The following is an 18,297-nucleotide window of genomic DNA, read 5'->3' on the forward strand; positions in this document are numbered from 1 at the left end:
GGGAGACCCAGCACGGAGGAGCCAGGGCAGGAGTCCAGATTGAGTCCAGCTCTGGCAGGAACAGGTCGAGGAACGACTTCATAAGTGGTAATTTCAGGCCCCAACTGGCAAGAGCGTGGACTCCTCACCCCGCCTTCCTCCCCATCTCTGTAATCCCTGAGTCATCCCTCCTGCCTGCCACCCCCGCCTCCTCGCAGGGGTCTTAGGGGCTGGGGAACCAAAACGTTTGTTTGGCTTTGGGGGTGACCTGCTCTCAATTCTTTGGTGCTACAACATCAATAACAATAAAAACTTTAAAAATTAAAAAAAAAAAACAAACAAAGTCAGCAAAACACATATAAAAAGATTTCAGAGATGCAAATACTTCCTGAAAATTCAAACATCAACAATTACAAATCTGAGGTATTTCAATGAACCTGACATCAGCAGGCTTGGGGAAGGGACTTAGATGGTCCCATGAGAAGGATGGTCCGAGGGACAAGGGAACTGCCACTGGGAGAGATGGCCAACAGGGGTGAGAGAGGAGTGGGAGGTGGGAGAGGTTCAGTGAAGGGTCTGTGTAAGGCGGGTGCCAGGCCCGGGCTGTAGACTGGGACCTGAGACTGCCCTCGTTTGCCCTCCTCGTGACCATGAAAAGGGAGATATAGGGTCCTGAGGACAGTTCAAAACTTAGATATGAGGGATCCCCTCTCTACTCCCAGTGGGCAGGTGGGCTAGGAGCACCCCTCCCATGCTCAGCAGAGAAGAGCCATGATTGCAGACTCCTGGCTCCTGTCAGCCCACATGAGACTTAAAAGTGGGGGGAACTGAGCAAAGAAGAAACCAGTGACCCTGGGGCCATGGCAAAAGGCAGGAAAGGAAATAAATTAAGGGGAAGGGTCGTAGAGGGCCTCCAGCCCTGTGTCGGCTTACAGATTGTCGATACACTGTGCCCAGGATGGGAGGTGACCTGAGAGTCCTGGAGGAAGCTGGCCACCTACAGATCCCAGGCCCAGTCCTCCAGGACAATTCCTGATTGGACAACGCTGCCCTGTTCTGCCCCTCCAGCCTCTCCCTGCCCCCAGAGTACAGCAGGACCTGAATGGAGCCTGGACAAACCCTCAGTGCCTGGCCAAGTGGTGCTGGACACGGGCTCCGTGAGATGAGGTAAATTCTGTGCATCAACGTCCATCACTCTCAACAGGAAAGTGGGAGTGGGGGGCTGGGTCTGCTCGTCAGAGGGACCAGCTGGTGGAGGGCTCTGCGCTGGGGGTGCCCCGGGATGAGGTAGGACTGGGTGAGCAGTGAGAACTACTGCTGCTGCTGGCGCTGCTGCCGATGCTCTGGGGGGCAGATCCCGCGATGAGATGGACCACAGGTTTCTGGGCAAAGAGCACACCTAGAGAGGGGTGGGGGAGATGCAAGTGTGGGCCAGCAGGGCAGAGGGGCAGATGCAGCTCACGTCACAGGCACCCTGCCCCTTCACTGGACGCAGGGCTGAGCTCTCTGTCTGGCCAGGTGCCAAGTGGAGAGCCCCCAGACACGGTTCTGCTTTTAGAGGCTTACAGCCCAGCCAGTGGGGAGGGGTGTGCAGAGTGACTGTTGCAGTGTCTGACAAGCTAGCCCTGGAGTGCAGGGGGAACACAGAAAAAGTTCTGAAAGGCATGGGAAAGTTGGCCTGGAGAGGTTCTAGAGGAGAGGGTATCTTGTGGGGGAGGAAAAGTGGGTAAATGAGGGAAAAGAGAGCATGGTGTATGGATAGAGAAATCCAAGGAACACAGACACCAGAAGAGAGCTGGCAAAGGTGTGGAGGCTGACGTGGGGGCTGGTGTGACCACAGTGTAATGAATAATGAGGGTGGGGCATAAGCAGATGAGGCTGGGGAGCTGGGGAGAACTTGCAAGCCTGTTGGGCAGGTTTGATCTAATGGGGGTTGAGGAGCCCCTAGAAGTTTAAAGCCGAGGAGGAGCATGAGGAGCATGACCCTCTGAGGTCGGGAGGTCCAGGGATGAGGAAGCTACAGTGAAAGGAAGAGGGTGATGTCAGGAAGGACTCCTGCGAGCCCACTGACCAGAGGACGGGATGAGCTGAAGGGAGGGGGCCGGCTCTCCCCTCTTCAGGGGGACTTTCACCCTCTCCTGACCTTGCCCCGCTCTGAGAGGGGGGATCCTTTCTGCCTTTCTCAGGCAGACTGCAGACAGGCTCCACTATCTAGATGTCTGTATGTCAACATAACACTATCGCTTCTCTGGAAGCTGCTTCAGGAACTCTGCCCGCTTACCCCCTCCCAAGGCAGATCCTGGGCATGAGGAAGTCTCATGAGGTCTGGAGGGTGGCTTTCAGGGGACTTAGCTGTTGTTTTTAGTTGCTGCTGAGTAAATTCTGACTCACAGTGACCCTGTGTGTGAAGAGCAGAATTGGGTTTCCAAGGCTGAAGTATTTCGGAAGCAAGTTGCCAGGCCTTACTTATTCCCAAGATACCTTTGGGTAGACTCAAACCACAATTTTTTGCTTATAGATCAGTGCTTAATCATGTGCACCACCCAGGGCCTCCTGCAGGGACTTAGCTCGAATAAAAATTCAAGACAGGGGTGAGAGGAAATGCTCTCAGCTTTGATGAAGCCACAGTTGAAGACTCCGGCCACCTCCATGGACACACTCTCCAAGCACCGTGGCAGGAGGCTGCTCCCCACTGAGCCAGGGGCCCTGGGATCCTGCTCGCCAAGCTGTGCTTTACAAGTCAGCTGGCGTGGTCCCAAGCTCATGCTGACCCGCAAAAAGGAATCAAGACTTTGGGACAATTCTGTTGTGTTCAGACTGCTTTGCCTATGTCTCAGTCCTTAGTTTGTTTTAAAGAGAAGCAACAGATGACGTAGTGATACAGGTGTGTTTTATGGAAGAAAGAGAATAGTTAGCCTCAATCAAGGAAATGGTCTAGCTCTGTCTCAGGAGACCCATGAGTGAGGGACATGGACATAGAGTAGAACATGATGTTTAAGAACACATTAACACTGATTACCAATTCCTCACATTAAAGGACTCTTTCAATTAATTAACCAGCCATTGGCCTAACTGGACCAGAAAAAGGGCTTCCAGCTTTCCTCCAGAAGTGAGGGGATCTGCCATCCCTGTTAAAACCCCCCTGGTCCAGATAACCAGAACTGCCTATGGAATTGCTGGGCTTAAGTTAAGGCAAGCCCTCTGGGAGGGTCACACAGCAGGGCCTGGCCACTGAGGCTGGGCCTCCCCAAGACCCTCAAGAGCTGTACCTGTGTAGGTGGTGCCGTCAATGTCCACAGACATGTTGATGCTCCCAATGCTGCTTGTGGTCAAGTTCAGGGCTGCAGCTGAGGCCTCTGATCTGTCTTCTCCTGGGGACAGGGAGAACCCAGGTCTGGTCAAACATTCCACTGCCCTTCTGTAGTCCTCTCAAACTCACTCCACTTTCCCTGCCTGGTCACTCCAGGGCAAGGCCTCACATTGTTAGAAAGCACCACATGGTCTGGCAAGACAACGCAGGCATGCCAATGTGCCACAGTTGGCTTTCCCTGCTGAGCCAGTTCATTCCCCAAGTCCTCTGCTCTCAGAGCAAGAGGGCAGCACACAGCAAGGAGGATGACCTGGGCCTGACCACTGCACACTAACGCTTAGACCGTAACTCAGCAGACTTTCACTGAACACACACTATCAGTCAGGCTCTGGAAACCAGAGGTTACAAGAGTCTGTCTTCGCATTGGAGGAATCCTCTGCCTGTTCCTCCCAGTGATCAACTATCTCTTAACGGGGCTGTGAGCTCCTCCAGGACAGGGGTCTATCTCCCAAGCCCCTGGCCCTCCCTCTCATCCTGTGTACCTGTTGTTCTTGGAAGGCTGCAGGCAGGACCTTCCCTGGATCGCCCAAGGCCCTATTGTTTTCATCACACAGAGAGCCAACAATTCTTTCAGCTCAGCTGCCTTTCCCACCTGCCCCTGCTCTGTACAGACCAAGGGCATCACCCATGAACAGGTAATGGAGAAGGAGCCCAGTTCTGAGTGGCTCCAGTCTCTTCACGTGGGGAGGAGGGAAGGGGACACAGAGGGGTGCCAAGGAATATGCCCCATCTCCCTTCACCCCAGATTTCTTCCCAACACATGCCAATTCCTGTCTGTTCTGAAATAGTCAAGAGAAAAGAACAGCAAGAAATGTGTTATGAGGGCAAGAAAAGGGGGGAGAGAAACAAGGGAGAAAAGAATGTGTGCTTCAGAAGAGAAGGTGAGACAGCACAAAAATGTGGAGGGGAAGGACATCCATAATGCTGCCAAACTTGAATTTCCTCCTTGCCCGCTATTCCAGAGCGTGCAGTACACACACTGATGGGAGGCTGCGGCTGTTCCATCAGCCTACCCGAAGCAGCTCTGGCCCCTGGTGAGGCTCAGGATGAGGGGTGTGCCCTGCTCTTGCCTTCATCCGGTGAGGTGCTGGGGTGAAGGCTGAGCCCTCTAATTTAATTTCAACTTAAGACACATCAAAAGGTTGGTGGAAGTGACAATGAGCAGCTATTCTCAGAGGTCTCCAGCCCCTCCTCCTCCTTGAATAACTGCATTTCCTTTTTTGCTAGAAAACAGGGCAATGCCTGAGGCAACTGTTTGTCCCCGAGAAAAAGACCCCAGTTTGGAACGGAGAGCTCGGTGCCCACCAAGGCCCTCGGGGGCTCTCTTCTGGCCTCCAGATCATTCTGGGGGCCTCTCAAGAGGAGAAGCAGACAGACTGCTTATAAATCAGGAGGAGGAATCTTCCAGGTCAGTCTTACCACTCTGCACCAGTCACAGAGCGGAAGAGTGGGCCTGTGGAGCTGGGGTCTGACACCCCTCAGAAAGGGCAGTTCACGCACGGAGCCTGGTGCTCACCTCTGCCGTTGATCCGGATCTTCATAGGGAGCTGCCTCGCCATGTTGAAAAAGTTACGCTGGAAAGTCTGCTGCACCAGGCGCTGCTCCTCTTCTGACAGCCTCGATCCCTTCTTCTCAGGAGGCTCCCCTGCCTCGAGCCGCTCCCGCAGCTGCTCCAGTGTGGCCGTCCGGGTACTGGCCTGCTGGCTTGCCAAGGTCACAGGCACGGCCAAGCGATTTGGTACAGGCACTGTTGTCAGTGGGATTCCATCACCTGGGAGGGACCAGAGCCAGATCAATCTACTCTCCCACCCAACCAAGGGCATAAAGAGACTTGGCGTACAAGTGTCCTTCCTGCCCTCCTCCCCTAGCGCCCCTGCTGACCTTTCCTGAGAGTGGCTGGTGGGGGTATCCGAGGGTTACTGGCACTGCTGCCACTGCTGGCACCAAGGCCGAGGATGGGGAAGCGGATCTTGGGTGGGGAGAGGAGGGCAGGCGCCCCAGTGGCTGCAGTAGAAGCAGCGGTGGATGGGTAGCCGAAGAGGGAGGAGCTGTAGCTGGGCCTGCGGCCTTCCCTCCGATTGCCGTCAATGGCTGCCTGCAGCTCGGCCGGGGAGCTCAAGGCTTTTTTCTCACATTCATAGGCGTAGAGATACTTCATGTACCTGAAAGGAAAAAAGGAAGCAAGAATAATCCAGTACCTGACACCAGAAATCAAACGACCTCGCTGGATCGCTGGAAGCCACCTGTCAGGAAGAACTCAGCATGGTGTCCCTGGTGGCGTAGTGCGTAACAAGTAAGAATGCTAACCAAAAGGCCAGCGGTTCGAGTCCACCAGCTTTTGTGCAGGGGAAAGAATGTCAGTCTCCTGTGGTAAAAGAATGGAAACCTGCTGGAAGGTCACCATGAGTCAGAAGGACCCGAGGGTCATGGGGATGGGTTCCTTAAGGGAAATAAGTAGCATCTAATACGGCCTCTGGCTTCTTGAGGCGAGGCAGGTATGGAGCACTCCGGATGCTTGTGGCTTACTTTCTGCCCCAAGTGGGTGTCGGCACAGAGCAGACTTGCCAGCAGACTGCGGGTCTCTGGCCTAGAGTTTGCCAGCATTTGGGTGTGCCAGAATGGTAAAATACAGAAATGTCAGGCCAAGCCTGACATTTTTTGGTCAAACATTCTTCTAGGTCGTATAGCCCTGGTGTGTCCACTTGCCATACAGAGGTAACTTGTGGTTGCTGTGAAGCTGAACACTGTGACACTGATGTGTTAAATGCGATAATGGTTACCCATGGTGGACAGTGTTTGGTGGAGCTCCCCGATTAAAACAAGCTTGGAAGCAGGAGTGGCATCCACTTTTGTAATAGCTTGCCTCTGGAAACCCTATAAACCTGGAGAAAGGATGAAAGTCACACAAGTGTTGAGGATTTCGTTCATAGGGTTGCTATGAGTTACCTATGACTCAAAGGCACTTAACAACAACAACAAATGCTTTCATGCTTGTTTTGGTGCATTCCCCCTCTTCAGTGACCTGGGAGAAATCACGCCCATTATCTGCAATTCCTCCTGGCTCCTGGTTCTCTTAATCTTTCTGAGTTAGCCTGGTCAGAAGGGAGCTATGCCTCTCACTGTACGTGGGACCTGGAAATGCTGTCTTTCTAGTGTCAGATGCCCCAAGAAGCAATTTCCCACCCAAGAGCCCTGAGGGAAGGCTGAAATGTAGGTTGATATTCTGGTTATAATTCTGTCCTCAGCTTTTGTTCTACTTTTAATAAATACAATTTTTCATGGGGGCCACAGCAGGCTGTCCAACAGATATGTCAGCTGCTCATTCCATGTCCTTCACACAGCAACTTTCAGTGCATTCTTAAAAAACAGAGTTCCTTCAGTCCTTCATTCTCCACCGCTACTGCTGGTTTTACTGCTTGTATCAGCTTTGGAATGAGCTCAAATGGATATAAATATAGGTTACCAATCCCACTGGGGCCTGCGCTTGTCTGCTTTTGTCTAGGTAGACAACATCACTTGAGAAGGAATGTGAGGTCAGGTAAGCAGGGCCGGGTTTAGGAGGTGCTGTTTGGAGAAGGTGTCCTAGAGGGGGGATGCCAGAGGCAGAGCTGGAGCACGACTCTCTGCTCCACCATGGGCTGGGACGGCTTTGGCCAAATGGTGGAGCCTCTGAGACAGAGTTCTTTAATATGGAAAATGGGGATAACATCTGCTTTATGAGACTGATAGTTTAAATGACACAATATGGTAAAGTATTATCCGACAGGAGACTCTTGGTAAATGGAAGCACTCGTTATGTAGGTTTATTGAGGAGTCACCTCAGAAAGCTCCAGGCAATCCCCTCAGGAATTCCATTCATCTTGCTACCTGGACAGTGGCACTCTTTATTTAGTTCTGGGTTAAAACTTTCGCATTCCTCCGGGCCCAGCTTCCCTGCCCCCAGGCCCTGGCCACTTACTGCGTCCTGAGGGTGAAGGCTGCGCTGGTAATGGACGTGGGCAGGTTCAGGCCTTTGGTGATCTCCCTCCAGATCTTCTTATTGATGATCTCCACCAGGCCCCCCTTCTCTGTCACCAGCTTGTACAGCATGTACAGGTCCAGAATCTGCTTGGCCATGATGGGTATTCGGTTGATGGGGGTCCCTGTGATTGTCCAAAGACAGAAACTGAGGGTTGAATTATCACCAAGCAGAGACAGAAGACATCTGTGCCGACATACTTTCTGCTGAATTGAAAATAATATTCATGCATCTGCTTATAAGTACAATTTCAATTTGATTCCAGTGTCCACAAATCTGAAAAACTATCCAACCGGCAATTCTTTTGGGGATGAGAATGGGTAGCACATACTGTGCAAGCTTGGACCAAACATTCAACTTCTCTTGACCTGTCCTCCCTTCTGTTACATAAGAGGGCTGCACAAGGTGATTGCTGGGATTTTTTTCCTGACATTCTTTTGCTAGCAATATGATTCTAGATTAATTCCTGATTATTTAGCAACTAAGAGTCCTTGGAAGCCTTCTGCCTTCACTGAGCTGTCACTTCCTCGGGAAGCAGTGTCTTGACTCCCTACAGAGTGGAGGTTCTGTCCATCATTCACGGCTAGCTCCTGGGCATCTCCTGGAGCACTTAGTGCCATCTCTAACAGTATTCACGTGCATGCTACACTGGAGTCTGCTGTGAGTCCTGGAGACTGGGATGTGACCATAGAGTTTTCCAGCTCTGATCTATGGCATCAGATTACCAGGCCTTTCTTCCACGGAGCATGGGGGGAGTTCCAAATTACCAGCCTTTCTATCAGCAGCAAACTGCATACTACTTGCATCACCCTGGCTCCATTTATTTGCACACTGCTTGCTTTCTCCCCAACACTTGCCTGCATTGGCCCTGCTGCAGGATGGAGGCTGTTTTTCCTCGTGTGTGCCCTTCCATGTCAAAGGGGCCGCTGGACACAAATCTCCAGGGGGATGAAAGCCACTCAACAATTCTTTCCTCACGCCACCCGCTCCCTGGCCTCTCTAAGAGAGAGGGTCAGAGCAGCTTCCGCCCACTGGCCCCCGAAGGGAAGCGAGCGGAGCCAGGGACTTGATTAGGAAACCTGGCGCTGAGCAGGAAGGGCTACTAATGAGCACCAGGGGACCAGAGGGAGGGCGGGGCCAGGGTCCTTTCACAGCGGCTGGGCTGCTCGTCAGGAGGCGTGATGGATGACTGTCATTTGGCAGCCTTGGGATTAATGATCTAGAGGTCAGAGGAGAGAATTCCACAGGGAAGGGTCGCCGTCCGGGGCAGGGCCTGAGACTTGTTGCTGTTTGATGCAAACTCCTTTTACTGTACATGGGCTGCTCCTCCAGGTCCTGTCCCCTTCCCACTGTCCTGACCGTGCTGAGGGCTCTCTGCTGCCTGCAGACTGAAGGCCAGCTTCGTCAGGGTAGGGCTGCTTGTTTCAGCTCCTCCAGCTTCTTCCCCCAGAGGAGCAGCTGTTTTTTTCCCTCATCTGTGGGACATCAGTCTCCTCATTTCCAGGATAATTCTTCTATCGGATAATTCAAGTCAGAGAATGGAGGAAAGAGCCCCATATTTAAGTGGCATGAACCAAGGTATGTGGACTGCTGTGGAGGAACCAGGCCTTTTCCAAGTGTGAGAGGTACATATCTCTAAGATCTTCATCTTGACCAACTGGTCTAGAGTTAGGGACAGCAGCACAATGTGCTATATGGATTAGTTCACTAGAGCTAAAATCAGTATATTCTTAAGACTGTGGTCTTAATCATACTCTTCATCATGCTCTTCCTGTGTTAGTTAGCTTTTCTTACCAACTGTTCCCAGCAGTAAACCTGAGTCCCAACTACAGATAAATGCCTGATATGGGAGAACTGGTTCCTGCCAGCAAAGGGCTAGTGTCCACCTCCACTTGGTCTGCTGCTTGAGTATTCATGGTCTTGGAGAAGTTACATCTTTTGTGGCATCACCTGGAGACTAAGAAGATCACTTTCTAAGATTCCCTCTCCTAAGCCCCCAAAGCACACATTTCCAGAACCTTCCCATTTTAATCCTATTAACTTCCAAGTCTGTATGTTCCGAGTTGGTGTACCTTCATCCCTATAAATTCCATTTCCCACTCCCAGCATCACCACCATTCCCTGCAACCTTCTCTTCTCTCATTTATCATTCACTCTTAGATTGTTAGGAGCACCCATGGATTCTTATTCTTTCCGCGATAACTTTCTAAAGTACCTTCCTTTCCAATCTATGGCCACCACCATCCAGATCAGGCCCTGCTACTTTGCAACGCGATGTCTAAATGTGCCTCTTATCCATATACTAAACTTGGACACTGGCACCAATTGTACTGAAATAGCACTCTCACCATCCCACTTCCTCGTTTCAAAATCTACAAAGACTCTCTATTGCCGAGCCATTCCATTCCAAATGTCCAACCTTGAGTGGTGACTCATATTCAAAATGCTTAAAAATTATCTAGGAAGAGAGATCATAGACTCCTGCACTTGCCTAGAGAGCCACTTAAAGCATGAGAGAGAAAAAAGAGGGCAGGTGGGATCACCCTCAACAGCCCACTGGCAGAATCATGGTGACCCAGAACTTCTAAACCCAAGAATACAAAAGTAATGATGAGTCTTACGAAGTATTGTATTTTACTCAGTATGTAGGATGACACCATTGGTGGAATCGAATGTTTGGCCACAGTTTAGGACCTATGGTAGCTATTCAGATTGTAATTGGTAGAGTTACTGGCTGGTGTGTTCCAGAAAGTTGGAAAACCTGCAGCAACTGCAGTAGGTGGTATCTTTCTTCTCCTTCAGGGAATCAAAACCTAGCAAATGGAGAAATGACCACCACTTCAGAAAGAGGTGCTGGCAAAACTGGACATCTGTCTGCAGAAAACTCAAACAGGATCCACATTTCACACCACATACAACAATCAACTCAAGACAGATGAAGAAATCTAGGGGTAAAGCCCAAAACCATAATGATCAAAATAAGACCAAACTTAAAAGCTCTAGCCTACAGCATAAATAAGCTTGCAACTATAGCCAGAAATGCACAACCAGGAGAAGATGAAACTGGCAAATGGGGCCTTCAAAAAATCAAGTCCTTGTGTGCATCAAAAACATTTTTCAATAGAGTGAAAAGATAACCTATAGACTGGGAAGAAATACTTGACAATGACATGTCAGACAAGGGTCTTTTAATGAAAGTTTACGAAGTACTATAGGACTCCCACAAGAGACTTGATAATAACAAAACGGGCAAAAGACTCCTCATAAAGGAAGACATTCAGATCAGGAAGAAATGCTCAAAATCACTGGTAATCAGAGACATGCAAATCACAACAACAATGAAATACCATCTCACCCCAGTAGCAAAGTTTAAGAAGACAGCAAGCAATAAATGTTGCAGGGGATGTGGAGAGACTGGAACCCTCATCCACTGCTGGCAGGATTATAAAATGGTACAATCTATAGATGCAGTTTGATGTTTCCTCAAAAAGCTGAACATAGAAATCTCATATGACCGAGATAATCTACTGCTAGGATTATACTCCAAGGAAATTAGAACTGAGACATGAACAGAGTTATGTATACCTATGTTCACTGTAGTGTTATTCACAATAGCAAGAAAATGGAAACAGTCTAAATGCCCATCAACAAATGAACGAATTGAGAAATTGTGGTATATTCACATAACGGAAATCATGAAGCAGTAAGGAACAATATTTTCTAAAATATTCTATAACACAGAATGGTCTAGAGAGCATTATATTGAGTGAAATAACTCAGTCTCATAAGGACAAATACTGTGCGAAACCATTCTTATGAAAGTAGAAGGATAACTGAGGAAAAAATTATATAGGGACTATTTCAAACCTCTCTCAACAGTCTACCTCTAGCCCCACTATTCTGGCTGTTGACTCAATTCCAATTCAGGTTCCTGAGGCTATCAATCTTTGAGAAAACTGTCCAATGACCTTTCAATTAGCAGTCCAAAGCAGAGCTCCTTCCCAACAACCTGCTCACTCCTATTAGTTGGGATTTTTTTCACTATCACCTCCCTAAAGCAAGCTTATTTCTGCTGTCCCTCAAGCCTAAAAGGACCTCCACTGCATCCTTCAGTGCCCACTCCTTCTAGGTACAGTTTTCTAACTATCCCAGTTTTATGAATTTCTTCCTTTTTAGAATTTCTACTCTAACCCCTACAAGCTCAATATAACTAATTATTCTCTGCTTCATGTATGTTTTTGGCTTCCCAGCAGGACTGAACACATGCCTCGAACATTAAAGTGTTTAACCAATTAACTTATATAGATAAAAATATATGCTTTTCAGAGTCAAAGTAACCAACTCCTTGGGAATCAATGTTAAGCACATCTCTCACATCCTTGTGGTGTGGTTGTCAAGACCCAGCATGAGCTTTAAGTGTCTATAACTGATAGTCCTGATAGGCACCACCTTGCCCTTTCAGGGCCAACCATCATTCATCAGGCCACCACTCTCCTGACTAAATGGACAAGGAATGAAGGCTCAGAGTTGACTACCTCCTTGCTTTCTTCAAGGAGGAGGATACAAGAATGGATGGCAAGTTGGGAATGTTGAAAAAGAAGCCCTGGCTATACACAGTGGTGCCAGAGGGAAGGGTAAATAGGTGTTACAGAGGTAGGTCAGGTACAGGGAACAGGTGCTCCTCATGTCTCACCAATTCAGCGGGGCTTACACAGCCAAAGGCTTGTTGGCCTTCTGAACTCTCACTGTGAGACGCAGACACTCAGATTTTTTGAACTCTACTTGCAAACAGCTTTCAGAGTTCGCACTCTTGTAAATCTCTTCAATGATGGTAAATGTTCAAACACGGAAGGTAGGATTTTACATTTAGAAATGGCTATCTTTTATTTGGGGGAAAGGCACAAAAGCAGGCTAAAATGATTAGGAAGTTCCTACTGTCATTAATCAAAGGAGAGGGGTGGTTACAAACCATTAGAGTTTTCTAAGTGTAGCTCAAACTGCCTCTCATTGCAACATCTAAGAGAGGAATCACAAATTCTTAGTCGTCACTGGACTAAATGTCTAATCATACACAATGGTTCCATTAAAGAACAAACATTAGGGGGGTTGGGGGTTGGGGGGGCGGGGAGAAGGGTGCAACAATGAATGAATGGAATTCCAAAATCTTTGTAGATGTTCACTGAAATGAAAAATAAAGAAATTAAATAAAAATGAAAAAAAAAGAACAAACATTATTATGGATGCAGTAGACATTTTATTAAGAATTAGACTCTGTATGGTCTCACAGCCTGTGCCTGAATGAGGCTGATAAAAGCTCACAGGCAATAGGAACTGTGGTAGTTTTAGGACCTGCAAAGACAAAAAAAGGTCCAAGTTAGCAAGTAAAGTCAAGGCTAACAACCTAGCCAATAAATGACCTCTTTCCATCACCAACAAAGCAGGGGATTGATCATCTGGAACTATCACCTTGTACCACAGAGAAACTGCAGGCAAAGAGCTCACTGTAGCAATGCTATGTGGTCCAAACCCACCCTGGGTATAGCAGGGACCTTGCTTTACCACAGTCCTGAGCCCCCGGGCCATAATCAGACACTCAGACCAGGTCCACCCAGTGAGAGGAAAACTGGTGCTTTGCTTCCTGGAGTTGGCAGTCTGTAAAGTTTTGAGTAGCACCAGTGTAGGTGGCTACTCTGATGAAAGGGTTTTTTCAGTTGTTCCTGACGCACCCACTGCCATCAAGTCAATTCTTATTCTTAAGGGAGCTCTAGTGGCCTAGTGGTAAGGAACTGCACTATCAACCCAAAATCACGTAGTTCAAATTCACCAGCTGCTGCTCTACAGGAGAAAGAAGGACAATCTCTTCCCAAGCGATTAACTGCCTCTGAAAACCCGCTGGAGGGTCAGTATACCTGCTGGCATACTACCAGCACCACAACTCTCTAAGACAGAGTACAACTGCCTTATAGAGTTTTGGAGGTTGTAAATCTTCATGGAAGAAGATGGCCTCATCTTTTCCCACAGAGCAGTTGGTGAATTTGAACTGCTGACTTCCGGCTTAGCAGCTCAACAGTTAACGCACTATGCCAGGGCTCCTTTACCACTCGCTGGATTTGGATAATTATCTGCCAGCTAATCCAGACATAAAACCCTGCTGACTTTAGTTTTTCTAACAACCACAGGAGAGACAGACCCTCAGTGTGGTCAGTCTGCAGCTTGGACCAGGTAGCCTGTCCTCTTGTCTAAAGATTCTACTATGAAGAAAGGGTGAAAATCTTTTAGCTAAATGACATCTTTAGATAAGAAAGCAAACTTATACATTATGCTAGAGCGGGGATAAGCGTGAGAAGACAGACATGTTCAGGGTGATTTTCACTTCTAAAGTCCAAGAAGTCTATGAATAAAAACTTTTTATTAAAAGGGTGGTTATGACCAAAGCAAGGAGAGGAACTTAGGAGCTTGTTTAAATCATGGAATAATAACTGCCAAGTGACTTAACACAGGTGGGTTGGGATCCTCTCCTGTGAAGAGTTCCGTGGTTTAGGACCAGATCTGTGAAGTTCAAGTGCACAAGCTCCAGTGAGGGGCTTGGTGAGGAAGGCAGAAAGGCAAGACTGAAATTTTTCTTTTCTTAAGGCAGCCCTTCACTTGAGAAGGGACAGGAATCTACCCACATGCAGAAAGTGCAAAGACAAAGCTCAGACGACTGACCGGGGAGGCAAACACCCAGTGAGGAGGGCCTTCTGTGGATACCAGTGTGGGCTGGGCGAAGGTGCATCTCTGCCCCTGCCCCACCCCTGAGGGGTGGGAGCACCTAATGGGGCAGCAGGTAGCTTGTCAGTCACTCCTATCAAAGCAGGAGCCAGGATTGAGGGTAATTAATCATGCTCTCCCTGACAGGAATCCAGAGCCTTATCTGTACCCCAAGAAATGCCACTGGTCTCCAGTTCCCTCCTCAATAAAGGAGACTGACAGTTCCAACAAAGAGGCCCCTTATCAGATTTCAGTCAGGGAGCCTGAGGCAGCCCAAGGGACAGAAACACAGTAAAAGGCTTTTATGAGGGCCAAGAACCCAGAAGCTGGCGGGCTCCCGGCTTTAACCCTTGTGGGGAGGAACTCTGCTGGCATCACACTGACAGGCCCATGCCATACAACCTGTGATGAGCCGCCAGCACTGACGTTGCTAAATAAATGCATTCAGACAGCTGGAGAAGCAGCTAGGGTTAGGGGTGCAGGCAGAGGGGAAAAGAGATGGTCTCCTTTAGCTCAAGATAGATGGCAGATGGCAAGAGTGTTGGCGGGAAAGCCCCTTCTTCCCCACCGCAGAGAACAAGCACATTCCAGTGACGATCGGACACAATTAGGGGCTGGGACCCCAGACAAACCCACATGGCTGCCTTCCTGCACAGTGGTCAGGGGTGAGGGCCCAAGACCCAGGGCGTGGCCCTGCCAAGGACCCTTGATGCTTTTTCCTGGCTTTGAAAAAAGATCATTAATCACCACCACAGCTAGACTGTCAAGAGAACTGGGCTGCCAGCCAGGGAGCCTCGAGGAGTTAAGACCCAGGTTAAAGAGGGAATGCGCACAGGCAGTCAGGCAGGCAGGCCGGGGTTGGGGGCCTCTGGCCATTCCTGTGCGTATTCATTCTTGCCCTGCTCTCCAGGAACAGCAGAGAAATGACTGGGGATTTTCTCCCCTGACTTGTTTATGCAGAAAATCCTTTCCACTGGGGAACTGGGCAGCAGCACCTGGCAGTTCCCAGCACGTTCTACAGCTAGACTCGGATTCTACAGGGCAAAGGCAGAGGATGCATAAGCATCTTCAGGCTGACAAAGAACTCAGTACTCAGAAGCCTCAAATGACAATTTAGTTTGCTTTTCCTTTTTTGCTTGAAATACATGTATGTATCTACGAAATGTAACTTAGATGTAGTAAGTTGCAGTCAAGCACTAATTAAGTACATAGCTCAGTGGAATTTTACATCTATATATACTCACATAACTATTACTCCAATCAAAACACGTAACTTTTCTAGTACTTCGGAACTTTCATGCCCATTCTCACCCCTTTTTACTCAATATCCATTCTCCCACTCAATACCACTATTCTGATACTGTATCACTTCATCAATACATGCAATCACAGATATGCATTATTTTGTCTGGCCTGTTCGTATCAGCTGTGTACAGCAGTAGTTCATCCTTAAACAAAGGAGGTCAAACTGTCAAATAATCCAATTCTCCCATTTGCTAGAAGCACCAATAAAAGATTTTGAAGGGAAAGAGGCTGAATTTAAATGACAAAAGTGAGTTATTCCAATTAATTTTGCCTAAGAAAACCCGCTCCTGGCGAGCTCTGGTGGCCTAGTGGCAAGAAGCTGGACTGCAATCTCAGAGGTAAGTGGTTTGAATCTTTCAGATGCTCTGCTGGAGGGCGGAGGGACTATCTCCTCCTGTACCAGTCAGATCTGATTTGATGGTACACACACACAGATACATACAAAACACAAAACAAACTGCCCCCACCAAAAAGGAAAAAAAACCCAACAACAACAAACCAGCTCCCTTCCCATTATCACAGATAACTGATAGCTAGTTGTTGTTGTTATGTGCCTTCGAGTCGTTTGCGACTCATAGCGACCCTATGTACAACAGCCCTAAATCCTGCTCTATCCTATGCCAACCGCGTTGCCTCTGACACACCCATCCCGATTACCCCAGTCACTGAATCAATCCACCTCATAGAGGGCCTTCCTCTCCTGCGCTGTCCCTCCACCCTACCAAGCATGATGTCCCTCTCCAAGGACCTGTCTCTCCTTACAACATGTCCAAAGTATGTCAGATGAAGCCCCAGGATGCTTGCCTCCAAGGAGTAGCCTGGTTTAACCCTCTCTAGGATGGATCTGTTTGTTTTCTTGGCAGGGCTACAGGGGACTAAATGACTTTTAAAAAAAGTATTATTTATCAACAGCAACTATTGCAACATAGTACTATACTCTATGACTGTGTTATCACTTATTTATACAATGTGGTTAGAGGAGGGAAGAGCCTTAGTGGCACTGGAGTTTGGTTGCTAACCAAAAGGTTTGAGGTTCAAACCCGTCAGGTGCTCTGTGGGAGAAGATGTGGCAATCTGTTTCTGTAAAGATTTAGCATTTTGGAAGCTCTACGAGCAGTTCTACTCAGTCTTACAGAGTCACTATGAGTTAGGATCTACTCGACGGTAGTAGGATTACTGGTGGGCATTTGCGTTCTTTCTAGCTTTTGGTTCTAATGAATGGTGCCCTTATGAATATTTTTGCGGGTGCCTACAGAGAACGTAAGCACTCCTTTCTATTGAGCATACACGAAGAAATGCGATTGCCAGGTAAGAGGTAACCACGTTTCGCTTTAGTAAATAAATACATATTTCTATTGAGGTTGTACCTATTAGTACTCCCATCAGCAATGTGTACATATTCTGGTGGCTCTGTAAGCTAGGAAGTGAATTTAAAATTCATCATTCTTTTTGAAACTCTAACTCAAACTAATTGCTTTAGGTGAAGCTCAGCAACAGATCTCACATTTGTAGTCCGTCATGGCTAATAATAAATTAGGGTTATGGTTTTGCTAGGGAGCTCTGGTGGTCTAGTGGCAAGAAGCTATGCTGCAATCACAAATGCATGCAGTTAGAGGCCACCAGCTGCTCCGTGGGAGAAGGATGGGCAATCTCCTCTGTGTGATTAACTGCCTCTGAAAACCTGTTAGAGGGTCAGCTACGAGTTGGTTCTGACTCGATGGTACACAACAACAATAATGGTTATGCTGTTTCTTTTCCAAGATAGTTTTTAGGGCACTGTGTATAGAATTAGGAGGAAGTAAAAGGAATGCCAAGAGTCTGTCTGGTTTCCTCCATTTTGCTTCCTGTGGGATCAACAGACCTGGCTGGTCTGTCCAGCAGGTGTACAGGTGTTCATTCTTACTGAGGTGAAGGATGTGCAGCCTGGAAAGGTATTACTCGGGCGTTCTGGCCAGGTACTGGACAGCTATCGAAACTTCCACTGCCAACCTGTGCAACCACCAAGCTCTCAAGTGCTGGCAGACTGCCTCACAATGTAACTGCACTAACATTCACTTCATCCTTTCCCTACACCAATTCTTGGACTGTTGCTGTTGTTAGGTGCCATTGAGCTCAGCATGTATTACAGAGGCCCTATAAATAACAGACCAGGAAAAAACCCAACAACCCAAACAAAACCCCACATGAATAAAACCCCCAAAACCCCAAAACCAACCCCCCCAAAAAATCACAAAACCAGACCTGAACCCTGTCTATTCTCCTGTTTCATCCTCATCAGCTGACACACTTGAGCCCACTGCCACAGTCACTGTGTCAGTCCACCTTGTTGAGGGTCATCTTCTCTTTCGCTAACCCTCCACCTTTCCAATCATGATGCCCCTTTCCAAAGGGCTCACCTTAAACAAAGGCAGTCAAACTGTCAAATAAACCAATTTTACCATGTTCTAGAAGCACCAATAAAAGATTTCTAAAGGGAAGAGGTTAAATTTAATGATAAAAGTGAGTTTTTCCAATTAATTGTGCCTTCAAAAACCAGCCTCCTTCCCATTATCACAGACAACTGATAGCTGGTTATAGGAGACTGAATGACTTTTAAGAAGTCTATTTATCAATAGCAGCTAGGTCACCTCGGGAGAGAAGACTTGTCCTCAGAGAAAGGGCTAATCCCAAGGCTTCAAGATTTCCATTTTAGACTTTCATTTGGGGATCAAGTTAGATTATAAGGTCTCAAGGCCTATTTATTAATTTTGTATTATTATTTTACTGCAATTTGTTAAAAAAATAGTAAAAGTTTTTTCATCTGAGAAAAACAGCACGCCAACCTAACAAGAAGGGCAACCAGAGCCACAGACAATTTAGAGGACGATACAAAGAA

General features: G+C 47.9%; 1 protein-coding gene across 1 annotated transcript in view; it reads right to left on the bottom strand.

Annotated features, from left to right (window-relative positions):
- Positions 1-1,214: 1,214 nt before the first annotated feature.
- Positions 1,215-18,297, bottom strand: part of ARID3B (AT rich interactive domain 3B (BRIGHT-like)) — a 57,302-nt gene continuing 40,219 nt past the window's right edge. Inside the window, exons 4-8 of the mRNA XM_006888300.1 lie at positions 7,308-7,491; positions 5,231-5,511; positions 4,866-5,120; positions 3,249-3,347; positions 1,215-1,378 (exon numbers count right to left, since the gene is read on the bottom strand). Coding sequence (XP_006888362.1) covers positions 1,215-1,378; positions 3,249-3,347; positions 4,866-5,120; positions 5,231-5,511; positions 7,308-7,491 — 983 coding nt within the window. The remainder of the gene's footprint in view (positions 1,379-3,248; positions 3,348-4,865; positions 5,121-5,230; positions 5,512-7,307; positions 7,492-18,297) is intronic.

This window comes from Elephantulus edwardii, unplaced genomic scaffold (assembly GCF_000299155.1).
Source record: "Elephantulus edwardii isolate Elephantulus edwardi_28Jun2011 unplaced genomic scaffold, EleEdw1.0 scaffold00066, whole genome shotgun sequence".
NCBI classification, from domain to species: Eukaryota; Metazoa; Chordata; class Mammalia; order Macroscelidea; family Macroscelididae; genus Elephantulus; species Elephantulus edwardii.